Here is a 13,335-nt window from a genome sequence, read left to right on the forward strand (position 1 = left end):
ATCTATTACTGAACAGACACACGGCAACATGGAATCTATTTGTTTATACAAATTGAAGCAATCTCAATCTCTAAATTCTCAAAACTTTCCGCCATTTTAAAACACAGAGGGAAAAACTTTAAAATGATGACGTCAATCGTGCGTCTGTCCTCTAATAGATCTAGGCGAGAACCAATCAAAACGCGAGAATAACGCCAATTTCGCTACTCGATGACTATTACTAATAGTCCCCTAGTAGCGTAGCCAATCAAAATGCAGGATTTGCATTAGTCCACTAGTTGGGTGATACTAAACAGGAATAGCAACACAGTCTATTCGCTTTATTATTGTAACGCAAACCGCGTTGCGAATGTCACCCTCGGTTTTGCTCTCACTGGATAACCTTTAACACCGGGCTTTATTTTTCTTCATAATCGAGGCTTCCTGTAAACGGTTAGTAACAGCAATTATAAAATTATTCATTGATTTAAAACCTACATACAAACGTTTGGGAACACAGTTTAATTTATCGCCGAGCTTAACGATCGTTAGCGTTATGATAACACTAACGAATCAGTTTGAACACGACGGGCTTCTTTTAGAAAATTCAGTATTTGCTAAAAAGAAAAGGAAGACTCAAGGTCGGTGCAAAGAAGGGACTTGTACCTGTGACTTATTTCTTGAACAGTTCAAACGAAGGTTTACAACAAGTCGCGTAGACTAGCCCCTTCGATTTAAACCAGTTTGAATTCGCGGGACAAGTCGCTGGTCCCTGTGGTTAGATTTTTAACAAGCATGACTAGTTCACACGAACAAACGTGTTCCCGCGACTTGTTGCAGAGACTAGTCGCTGGGAATTGTCCCCTCGTGGGTGCCGACCTGACTACTACTGTCCAAAGTCCTTTAGTTTGATAAATGCGTACGCAATCATGAAATATAACACACAGTCCTTTCCTTTTCATCACAGTGTTGGAAGATGGACGATGCAGAACAAAAGAGGATAACGGGAGTCGGAAACGTTTCCCAGGGAAATTCTGCCCAACGCCCCCTAAATTTTGTCCAACACCCCTAATCAGCTTGTTCTTATGGGAACATCAGCTTTCACATTGAAACTGTAAATCAGCTTTGAAGCAAGTTGATCTTCTTTACAAGCTTAAACCCACCAGAGAACAACACGTACAAAAACTGGTTTTCTGAATGATAATTTCGTACATAACAAAAAACCGCAAAAATTATGGGATTTTCGGTTCGTATTATCAGAGTATCAGGAAAGCTAGCGGCATGAAATAATGAGCAATTTACTTTATTCGGCCATAGTTTGGGAAAATTGAGATACATTTCTCTAAAAAAGGATCCTGTCATTGCAGTGGCTAAAGCACTTATAAGCCATTCATACTGCTTTGATCACCTTATCGCCTTCTCGAATTGAACGTTTTCTCGACCCAGAACGCTTCTAAAACCTAAACGAAAGTGTCTCACCCAAGACTGTATTTGCTAAATTGCGCAGATTAAACGTTCAACTTTAGTTAAACTAATGAAAGAGTCTGATTGAATTCTATTCCCAAACATACGATTAGAAATTTCATTCTCAACTGTGACATCCGTGGTACCTGTTTAGTTTGTAGGGCTTCTCCCACGTGTTTTATTGAGGAAACTGAGTGCTTTATCCATTTTTCCAATTTTTACTACGAATCTTAGGTTGCCCTTCTCGTCAGAAATAACAAAGAGTTTGCCATCAGGTGTTGCCCAGTGTTCACGTCTTAAGGTCTCAGCAAGATACTTGGGTGGTTCCCACTCAGGATAAATAAGTTCCAGATCACCCTTTTCCATTGACACTTTTCCATAACGAACGCGAGCTATCAAAACAAAGGTTTCGTTGGAGGCCTTGGGTACAGGCTCGTCGGACTCTGTGGATGTCGATGAGTGTGATTTTTGTTCTTTATTTCTGGAGAATTCTTTTGATTTTGTGTCAACGGACCAACGCAGTTCACCGCTCTTCGGATCTGAAACAATTTTGACCACAGCCTCCGGGGTTTGGAAATATTGCTGGGAGAGACTTCCCTCAATGTGACTTGGGACCTCAAATCCAGGATCTCGTATTTCAACATCTCTCGGATTATACGATATGTTTCCGTGGAGAAGACGAGTCTTGAGCTTAACAGGCTCCCCAGTGTACTTTTTTGTAGTATTCCAGGGAGCTGCTGGAATCGCTGAGAAACCTTTTTGTTGGCTGATGTTCCGTTCATTCCAGCGCACGTTCGAGCCGTGGTACGTTCCATACTGTTCTGGAAGTCTCGCGTGATTTTCTTTCCGTAGTTGCTTGTGTCTCTCTGTTCCAAGAGAAACAGGAGACTGAGAAGTGCGAGAAGGTCCTGGAAAGTCAACCCGATAACTCGGCTGCGGTTCGATACTCACGGAAGCTGATGCTGAAGCTGTAATCATCTGTGCCAAAGCATCAGGTTCCATACCCATTACGTTGTCTTTTACCCACACGGCAAGCCCTTTACCCGTGCCTTTGAGGATTCGTTCAACTGCGTCTGAGATGAATGCTTCATCTCTCGAAGATAGCACAGCGAAAGGATTGCAGATCATCACGACGACTTTTTCCACTGAAAATTCAAACAAAAAGTGTGATTTTTTTTATAAATCCAACGTTGCTCGCATTAGTTCACGATTGCCTTCTAATTTTTAAATGATAGCTGAGGCATGTTCCCTAGCTTAGATCTCCCACGAAGTTAAAACTTTTTCTGGTTTAAGCAATGTTATTTTACCCCTGTCCACACGATTGAAAAAAATTTCATCCATAGCAACATGATATTCTGCGTCCTTCTAACCAGGTGGTCACGTATACGTGACGTCATCTTGCAAGAGGATGGTATACTTAAAGAAAGACCAATGCGTCGGTTTTGTTTTAGTCCATAAAAACTATCCTAGTCGACAATGGAAGAGATTTCTATTTTTTAAAATGATAGACGTAAAATTTGCAAAGTGACCTGGTTTACTAAATAATAGTTGTACTTAAGTCATACTCTTAGTGCCCATTTAAATTTTATTTTAATAAAAAAACTTAGTTACGTTGACCAGTCCCAAAATGGGGCTTTTGGGGGCCAATAGAAGCACATGAAAGAAATAATGCAAATGAACATATCATGGTGAAAAATCCCAACTGGCAGGAGGAAGACCAGTTGGTGCAGGCAATGATAACAGGTCAGATGGGAACGTTCCAAATGAGTATCTAAAAGGGGTCGACAAAATGATAGTTATTCGTTTAAGTTCAGCAAAATTATGACAAAATTGTACTGAAACCATGCCTTAACAAAGGAAAGAAAAGAGATTAAGTAACAAGTGTATCAAGATGACTCCGTTCAGTTTTCTTACACCGCGAAGGTAAGTTTTAACATAATGGATTTTGAAATTACTTCATTTAAATCGATATCCCTCTTACCAACTTTATTTGCTGCCGTTCTGAGGAGATCTTCATATTCAGCTCTTCCCTGTACCAATCGTTCGTACACATCTTTGACCGTTTTACCATCAACCACTAAAACACAGAACCTGAGGGTGTTCTTCAGCAAATACGACTTGGCAGAACCGGGTGAACACTTTTCAACTGCAGTATCAGTGGAGATATCAAGCACGGAACGAAGGTTATTAAATACTCGTTTAACAGCTTTCATGGATTCGTCCGATACACCACAGCCAAGGATTGCCAGGTCTAGAGGAAAAATCATTGATAGTTACGACTATATTCACGAAATATAAGCTTCTCCACATTTCCCACTCATTACAATCCTTGTGAAAGTTTTTTCTTTGTAATTTTCTTTTTTTTTTTTTTTCTTTTTTGCTAAGTTCAAGTGAATATCTTCTCGTGGGATTTTTTTTTTTTTTTTTGCCTTGATTTATTTGTTTCCACAATTACAACAATTACAATCCTTTTTTTCAACAATTAAGTTACAGAAGAATGAATAAAGTTTAGTTTACAGGAGTTAACAATGACAACATATTGAATTAATTAAGAAAATAGATATTCTCGTGGGAGTTTGTAAACCTCGGAAAAGCTGTACGTGCCTTCAGCACGTGTTCCTAAGCTTTCACGTCCGTATTTCCACAACTTAATAAAAACACAGAAATAGTTTAAAAATAACAAGGAAAATCATCATCTTTTTGTCCCACATACAACTAGTACTAGGATGAAAAAATACAGAATTAATTCGCACCTTTTGGCCTAGTGTTCCAGATATCTGTTTGATAAATGTCTCTACGTCCCTGTCCTCGGGCACTGTCAGAAGGTACGATGTCTTTTCTGGCTTGACTATGAGGGCTTAAACTAGCGAAGGATTCTTGTCTCCAATATTTAATCTGATCTTCTGGCAGGGAACTGTATAACTTCAACGGTTTGTCCGGTTTTGTAGATCGCACTGGCGGCGGGGTTACGGGCTTTTCTGGAAGCTTTCGTTTAGTTGGTTGATATACAAACTTCTGTTCTTTCTTGCTAGAATCAAAGAAATGCATCAGTGCTTCCTCGTGAATGGGTCTGTGCTTTTTGTTCCAAGAAAAGATGAACCCTTTTCGTCCGTCCAGAAATTCTTCATTAAATTGCGAAGATATCTTCCTCTTCGCCCACCGAGAAATAACGAATCGTTCTTCCTCGTCTTCGTTCGTGTAGTTGTCATCACCTCCGATTACTATGATGACATTCTCCCCTGAGGAAAAACGTTTAAATAGGATTATATATGATAGCACAAGCTAAAAGCCTTAGAATACGATATTCAGTACCATGATCACATAACTGAGCCCTTTGCAACCTAGTATTTATCCAGTATCAATTTGTTTGTTTGGGGGGGAACACCGATATCAAATTGGTGAAAGGTCTGATGGGAAAGTTTCTTTCGGTCAAAAAACGTAAAGGAACGCAGCAGAGCTTTCAGTGACAATGAACTTGTCAAGCGGAAGCTACGAGGCAAGTTAAAATTGAACACGAGATAATTGCTTCATAAGAGGCGGGATAAAACAGATATAATTCAACGGAATGGATGGGGCTCAACGTTTTTAAACTGAATTTTAAAAATAAAGTTTTAAAATGAAGGCTTTTAGCTCAATTGCTGTTTGGATATCGTCGATTTGGGCCCGAACATCTCTCTTCGTTCCGCTTGACAAGTTCATTGTCAAAGCTCTGCTGCATCCCTTTACGCATTTCCCCCGCCGAATCGGAAACAACCAATCTGTAATTGTCAGATACTAAATACTGGGTTGCTAAGGTCTTATAGGTATGTGCGGCTATATAGACTCCGTTTGAATACTAGGGGTGGCGAATGGTCCTTCAAAAACCATGGGTCTCGCAAAATTTTCGCCGAATGTCACGGGTCTCGCATCTCGTTTTTTAGCGGTTATGTGCGTCTCGCATCCTCGATTTTTTGCAAGGCTAAGAATGTCGCGAAGTACCGATTTGTTTATTTTTTTTTTTAGTTAAGTTAAATGACATCACAGCATGTTAGAACCTGAACGTCTTGAGTTCGCATTTAAAACACTTTAAAGTTTCGGACGGTCTCGCAATTGGAGAAATCAAAATGTCTCGGGCTCGCAAAGAAAAACGCTAATCTCGTCGTCTCGCAAAGTCTCGCATTTATCATTCGCCACCCATAATACTGAGAAAATACGAGTGACTGGTAGAAAATATTCCATGTATACAGTCCAAAGAGTCTCGAAAGTGTTGTATGTCTTGTATAAATCGCCAAGATTCACTTTTTTCAGTCGCAATGACGACAAAATACAGCGACTAATGTCAGTTATAGTAAAGATTTTACGATAATGCGAACAGTTTAGTACTACCACACATTTTATTTATATTTCGAAGTTACAAAAGGTCTTCAAAATCTTGGCTCTATACCTCGAAGAGCCGCCTAATTTTAGCCCTACTGTTACGTTGTTTTCGACACGCATGGCTCATTGCGTCTTAAACTTATATTGTTCTCTGAAGTCAAAACAACAAAGCGTGGTGAGAGATTTAAGGAAATCTTTACTTTCGCTTTCGCTTAGTCATATTTAATCAGATTTCCTGCTATTTTTGCCCGTATCGCCCTATACTGAAGTCATACCTACCAAATACTGGCTTATACTGCAAAAGAGTGAGGATTAATTTTGCTTTTTTTAAGAAAATCATAGTAAACTAGTGAAACAAGCGAGTTACTCCGAGAATTTGATATAACTTTACTTCCGCTTCTTACCTGTAGCATTTAGCAATGCTCTGTAGATCTTCGCGTAACCGATTCCAGCGTTGTCTTCGTTGATCGACAGCCGAGATTCGTGTGCATGAACGACAAAAACGGCGAGATCCATGTGTAGTTTGGGAATGAGTTTAGTGGACATGTCAGGCATTTCTGCAAGAGAGAAATAGTGCTTCTCCACGTACACGAAGCGGCTCTTCGCTTTTGTTGCGTTTAACAAGTCTTCGACGGCGTCTAGTTTGTAGGTGCGATCACAGTTAAAAAGATGTAATTTCTGTAGCTTTCGTGGCTGCAACATCTTCTGCCTTTCAGTTATGTTCTTTGCCATGCTTGCCAATTGGAAGAATGCAAATTACAACAAACATTCTGATATGCTTCTTCCTTGAATAGAAAAGCGATATAACTATTTCCGAGAAAGCGAGCTCTCTGAATAAAGGCGGAAAATGTCAACCGCCTCACGCAGCTATCACGCTAACCTGCTTTGCTGGCGGGATTTCGCGCGCGAGTGCTTTTGTTTTGGCGGCTAAGGCGAGCGGTGAAGCCGCGAGGGGATTGGTGAGGAGTCTACTGAAACGCATGAAAATCATAAATTAACACACTTCGAACTGCACGACGTACATGGAATTTGAAACGGGAAGTTTGGCAACAGCAGCGGATAGTGCTTTTAAACGCATTCTGATTGACTACTCAAACTCGGAATGATCTGTACTATCGAAGCCGTAGCCAAATGGTTTCTTGGTTTCCTACTGTAACAGAGGAAGAACATTTAGCAGTCTATAAACTTCAGTCCTTACTAACGCAAAGAAAACTACAAAATTCGGTTTGGTAGTGTTAACAAGTACGAGTTTATTTTTATTTATTTATTTAGCCCATCGTGAAGTTATCGGCCAAAACGTGTTATGTGTCATTTCAGGTGCGGATACAAAGAATGACTTTTCATTCCCAGGCGATGGAGGTGCGTGAATATTAAATGTACTAGAAAAAACTCTTTTCTAGTCAGGCCGCCATATTCAAATGGGTGTCCTCCTGATGGGAAATGCAGTGTTTGTGTGTCTGATGACAAGCAATTTCTCCATAAAATTTGACTTTTGAAATACTTACAGTCTCATAAAACAATATACTGTAATGATTCGATCTAGCGTTCGAGAACTTGTTTTATTTTTAGAGCTGAAGGGAGGGAGCTTATTGGAGATAGGGCGCTTATAAGGGACGGGAACGTATTTCTTTTTTTAAGTGTGTGGAACGAGAAGGTACTTATTGCAGGGGAGCCGCTAATGGACCTTTTCGGCGATACAGCGGCCACTTTGAATTCTATTGTTTCAAATAGCTATTATTGGATGCCCAGGGGAAAAATACGTATTATTCGATTCTAGTTTTGAATAAAAGAAGCGTTAATGAAAAAAAATCTCTGTCCCCTATGGTTCGTGATTCTCATTCGCATTTGAGATAGTGTCAGACATTTTCTAGCTACAATACAGACTGCCGTGATCTGTAGTAAGCTATACTTTGCTCGCTGCTGCGCCCTGAAACGAACTGGAACATTCGCGTCTGAAAGCAAGGTTGTGTGTCTATTTTATAAGAAGTGGTTTTGTGATGTTTCTTTCCTGACACCAATCTGCGTCAACAATTATTTTGAGACTGAGAAAAGTTGAGAGTTTTAAAAAATTCTTCTCATGAACAGTTTGCTTATTCGGTTTGTTAAATTCGAGAAAAAGCAATAGTTTCTTACCTTGAAATAATTTTAAGACCATGTTTGGTTTTATAGTCTCACTCGACTGTCGACAGAGACTGCGCGAGTATTTTTTCCGAGTCAATTTCTAAAAAACAAAGGTCTTTTTCTTTCTTCTTCCTGCTTCTCGTACCTGTTCACGCGTCGACAAAACTTTTTTCTACCTTATCCTTCGCCTAGTCACCTAAAATATTATCTCAATTTTGAAAACTTTCCGCCATTAAAAAAAGGGAAAATGTTATATTGACGTCATCTGTGCGTCTGTCCTCTAATAGACTATAGGTGAGAACCACTTAAAATGAGAAAATAATTTGACTTATTATATAAAATGAGATACAGTTCACCAGTTGCACGAGTTGTACGAGTTGTATGGGTTGACGGAGCCCCTTCCCTGCACCTCGGCTGAAAGTGTCTATATCCGAAAAGTGCCACAGTCATCACTGGAACCAATCGTACCAATTCTAAGCCTTATTTTACGACTCGCACGAGTCGTACTACTTCAACGACTTGAATCATAGCCTTCACGACTTAAACAAGAGGTGAGTAATGGACAGCCCTCTTTATCACGGTTTTGCATCGAATTCTTAACAGTTTTATGAATAGCAGAGTTAAGATACTAGACAAACGATTCCATTGGCAAAATTTGAGAGATGCAGCTGTGCAAAATATTTTTTCCCCGAACTTGCGCACGGTTTACAAGTTTACAACGGATGGTCTTCAACGCGCCTTAACTCGAAAACGAGCTCTATGAGCCACAACATCCCCCCCCCCCCTTTTTTTTTAGCTTTTTGGCAGAAGTTGATCTTTACCTTACTTCATGGTAAGTTTTAAAAAATTCCTAAATAAAAGTTCTCGAAATCATCCCTACCAAGCACCGTTTCGAAAAACACAAGAAAAAAAGATATGTCACTCTTGCCTGCGAAAGAGAGATGATGGGCCAATCTTACCCCATGTATGCCTGTACTGAACTAATCACGCACCTTATCTCATCGGTTCCCGTTACATTTTGCGGTAGCTGGAAGCAATGTTTATTAAAGTAATACTTGAAAAAGAAAACTTGATAGGTATAAAGTCTCGTGCATTTGGAACAACTTAAAATATAATTTATGGAAAGGTCTGGCAGTTTTAAACGACGGACTCGAAATGTTCCTCGAATCGTTGTTTTCAAGGTCATAATTTGCATCCTCGAATAGCGGATTGTTTCCTTCTGAACATTTTTTTTTTAATTTTTTAACTTAAAGAGGATTATTTGTACGCCAAAGTTACGTAATAAAAACTATAGGTCACCGTGCTCTTTTAAGAGAAAACGATCACTTATTTCGCTGTCGGCCTTAGCTTGAAGGAAATCTCTTAATTTTGTATCTGTACATGCGCTCGTGTGTGCTCTTTACACACACTTTATTTCAATTTAAAATGCGCGCTGATGACGCGAAAATCGCGCGCAGTAGGGATGTGCTTTACAATTCAGGCAAAACACCTTACGTGGAATGGAAGTGATACAAACTGCGATTTCCTTATTACATAATTCCCCTCATCGTGTAATTAAGAATAAATCAATTAATAGGAAACAATTAGAAGTACCTCACGGATTTCAATGGCAGTTCGTCATAGACCCATTTCGTAAATGGCTGCCTATTTAAAATTCTTTTGTATGCATTTAAATTAACCTCACTAAACTCGTTTGAGATTAAAAATTCTTTGCAATTATCAACTCTAAAACGAGTGCAGTTAGGCTAATCTTGAAACTTACAAAAGAATATATAATTGGCCGCCATTTACGCGTCCTTTTCCAGTCTCTGTCTACCGCCACAGTTTGTCGCAAAAGGCGCCCACGTAAATTCCTACTTGTATATCTTCTGAACCGAAAAGCGATCAGTGCAAATAGATTCGCCAGATTGAAAGTCAAGCAATGAAGTTCTGCAAGTCTACCTCTACATTTGTCGTGATCTTTTGTTCATAGTAAAACGGCTTTTGTAAAGACCAGTCGCACCGATGCTGACTTAGGAAAACCATTACTCTTGCTTCGCGACGTCGACCATAGCAAATCCATCAACAGTCTGTTCTGCAACTACTGCTTCGTCAGGCTCCGCTCCTGAACCCCTCACGTACTGAATAATGTGCCAGGTGTTATCGATTATCCAATCTATTAAACTGGAAGCAACCTCAATAATTGCGTAGATGAGTGGCGGCTTCTTGGAGGTGTCTGTGATTTTAACATGGATAACCCCTGTCTCTTCCACGCGGTAGATTTCCAAATCAGCCTCAGCCACATCCTTACATCTGTCAGAAATGCCTGATAGCAATTCATCTGGGGGCGTCCATTGTTCGTTCCTGACCATCTTATATTCGCCACTGTCCGAGAGTTGTCCGTATCGCAGATTGGTCTTTACCAGTAGAGTCTCGACTTCCGGTTTGACCCCAGTGTTGTTAGCCGCCGCTTCGACTTCAGTGTTGTTAGCATCCGGTTTTTCAACAACTGAAAAGTAAACAGCTCTAGTTTACTATAATTATCTGTGTGTGCAAATGTAAGAGCACTTCTAGGTAAAGCAAGTCGAGTCTCAATGATCAGCAGGTACACATGTAAGGTTCATAAACTCTCATCAGTTTGTTTCCTATTAGGACGCAGCGCGAAGAGCGGCAAGGGGAGAAATCCATGCCAAGCGTATTAAACTCCTCGAATTTTCTCTACTCGCAGTTCTCTTTTTGGTGACGGCCCTCACAGAGAACAGAGGGGCCGCTAAAAAACGTAAATCACGTGCAAATACGATTGCAAAACAATAAAACAAATGCTTTCTCATCGCATTATGGCCCTACGTGTATAACTACTAACATTCAAATCCAAATACAAAGCCAGGCAGAGAATGTGGCTGTGTTTCCTCCTTAGGCATTCCTTTATCATCTTCCACATCAGGTCTTTGTTCCGCCGTAACTGGCGGTCCGGGCGCCTGTCTGTTCTTTTCTACCGTAGACAAGCTTTCGGCGTGCCTGTCTGCGTTATCTTTAACTTCTTGTTCCTACACAACAAGGAATTAAAATATGTTGTCAGCTCTTGCTCTAAGTTCAAAAGAAACGCATTTGATACATGTAGTTGTATTCGCATAAAGTTACGTATTTGCAATTCTTCAAAAAGGTTCCAACTCTGAAAGCCCTTCTAGTAGGAAGCATAGAGAAATTTTCATGTGTTAATAATTATCCGTTTTTGTCTGTTCTTTCAGGAGGTATTCAAGGGTTTATGGTCCGCGATATCCACCATGAAACCCCCCCCCCCCCAACCCCTCTGTTAAGTTCCCGCGGACAAACTCTATAGCCCTACTCCCACCTCCCCCCATCCCTCCACCCCTTGTGAGTGCAATATAAAAAAGGACCATAACATTCTCCTTGCAACACACCGAGCTTACAGCCAATCAGAATACAGGAGAGCCGTTGTATACTTGACGGTATTACACCCAACCTTCCCATCCTGTGCTACAATGATTCTGTTGGCTGGCCACTCTGTTTTCTAAAGGTTCGTGTGTATATACCGAGAAAATGCAAGTGACTCGTGGAATATTCCATGGCATACCACGGAAGAGGTTGCATAGCTAGTATTTGTTTCACCTGATATCTATCATCGCCTCCTCCTAGGATATTCTTGTTTTCTGCTTCACTGTCTTTGTCTCTGGTGGACACTTCTGAGGAATTTTTCTGTTGATATTCAAACTTCTGTCCTTTCTTGCTTGGATCAAAGTAATGCAGCAGCGCTTCCTCGTGAATTGCCCTGTGTTTTTTGTTCCAAGAAAAAATAAAGCTCCTTCTGCCATCCATGAGCTCTTCTTGAAACTGTGAGGAAACCTTCCTTCTGGCCCAACGTGAAATGACAGATCTTTCTTCTTCATTCGTACTACTGTATTGGTCATCTCCGCCGATAACAATGAGAACGTTTTCGTCTGGTTGAAAACAAAATAAGAAACAATAGAAAAAAGCTCAATTATCAAATGTAACTGTGTGTGACAGTGTGCAAGTCTTAGGACCTGCAATGCACAACTTAAGAAACATTTTTGATAATGGTGCAATTGCAATCGCAGTAATCATGTCAAAATGGAGGGTTTATTTATGAGCATCATGATAGTCTCAGAGCTTCTAAATCAGACTACACATGAATACAGTATAGAGTAAAATTATGTGTTCAACCTAGTTGAAATAGAAAAATGGAAAGAAACTTCACTGTTATCTTTTTATACAAAACTAACTGATCGGGTGATTTCTCGTTCCGTAATAATAATGATGACTAAACTTTATTGATGTGTCAGTTGTTTTAGCCGTGAAATAACCCTCTCCTAATAGAGGTCACCTAAATAGAATTACAAAACCTTAGATAATCAACATAAGAAAAGATAAAAACATTTTAAAGTGTATTAATCATTACACAGATTGATATACATAGCGGACCTGTGCCGCTTTTGCAGGGAGTAGCTAAGTATACCAAAGAACTTGAGCTCCATACCAAAACGTACAACACGTCTTTAAACCTTTTGTTTAGAGTTGATCAGAGTATACATCTATCTTAGTCTGCTGCCCATATCACGAGATGATCTGGAGAGCGATTGTTCTCCGATACATGGGCTTGTTCCCCATACGTGCGCTCACGAGACACGAAAAAAAGGAAAAGAATGTTTTCAGCAATATGCTGTGTGCGATACATTATAAACATTCAGCTCAGTAGCGAGACATAGAGGACATAAACAAAGGAAATTAATGAATTTCCTTTGTTTTTGCCTCTAAGCCTCGCTATTATGTTGAATTTTACATCTAAACAAATGCTTACGTCACGATATCGTTGCCGTGTAACCGACCGAAAGCGAAAGTTCTATTCTTTCTGACTTCAAGAAATACACTTGCGTTCTTTAAACCTCGTAAAACCTATGGTTTTATCTTGAATATTTTCTGTAGCAGACGTTCCACATATTTTTTAAGGTCTTAGGAGAAAGAACGACCCGTTTTCCAACTTCCGCTTTATACAGCTTTACACGGCTGACTTACCTGTGGCCTTAAGCAATGCTCTGTAGATCTTCGCGTAACCAATTCCAGCGTTGTCTTCATTAATCGAGAGCCGAGATTCGTGCGCATGGACGACAAACACAGCAAAATCCATTTGTAGTTTAGGAATGGTAGTCTCACACATCTCAGACATCTTGGAGATTGGAAAATAACTTTTACCAATCGGTAACTGAATGTCGGAGCTTAGTTTCTTCCCGACGTCGCAAAACAATTTCTCTACCAAATCTAAATTGTACGTTTTATCACAGTTGAAAAGATGAACACGTTTAGAACTTTCCTTTCCTGGGTTTGTATTGAAGCCATCTTCAACTGTGTTTTTGATCTCCTCCATTGTGTTGACTGCTCGGTGTTTTCCCCGAAAATGAG

The 13,335-nt window shown here is 40.0% G+C and overlaps 1 protein-coding gene across 1 annotated transcript; it reads right to left on the minus strand.

Moving 5' to 3' along the window:
- Positions 1-1,165: 1,165 nt before the first annotated feature.
- LOC110044244 (uncharacterized) lies at positions 1,166-13,335 on the minus strand. The gene is made up of 8 exons (XM_089294560.1): positions 12,952-13,335; positions 11,530-11,858; positions 10,763-10,946; positions 9,949-10,408; positions 6,204-6,550; positions 4,197-4,682; positions 3,425-3,694; positions 1,166-2,588 (listed from the first exon to the last, which is right to left on the minus strand). Exons 1-8 carry the CDS (start codon positions 13,298-13,300, stop codon positions 1,594-1,596), a joined length of 3,420 nt encoding a protein of 1,139 aa, XP_089150686.1. The 5' UTR covers positions 13,301-13,335; the 3' UTR covers positions 1,166-1,593.

This window comes from Orbicella faveolata, unplaced genomic scaffold (genome assembly GCF_042242905.1).
Source record: "Orbicella faveolata isolate gen_17 unplaced genomic scaffold, um_ofav_v1 contig_25, whole genome shotgun sequence".
In the NCBI taxonomy this organism is placed as follows: domain Eukaryota; kingdom Metazoa; phylum Cnidaria; class Anthozoa; order Scleractinia; family Merulinidae; genus Orbicella; species Orbicella faveolata.

Coding starts and splice junctions, on each gene's coding strand:
- LOC110044244 (XM_089294560.1), bottom strand. CDS start 13,300: ATGGAGGAGATCAAAAACACAGTTGAAGATGGCTTCAATACAAACCCA. Junction 11,859..12,951: donor AGCATTGCTTAAGGCCACAG/GTAAGTCAGCCG, acceptor GTTTTCAACCAG/ACGAAAACGTTCTCATTGTT. Junction 3,695..4,196: donor CTGGAACACTAGGCCAAAAG/GTGCGAATTAAT, acceptor TTTTTCCTCTAG/ACCTGGCAATCCTTGGCTGT.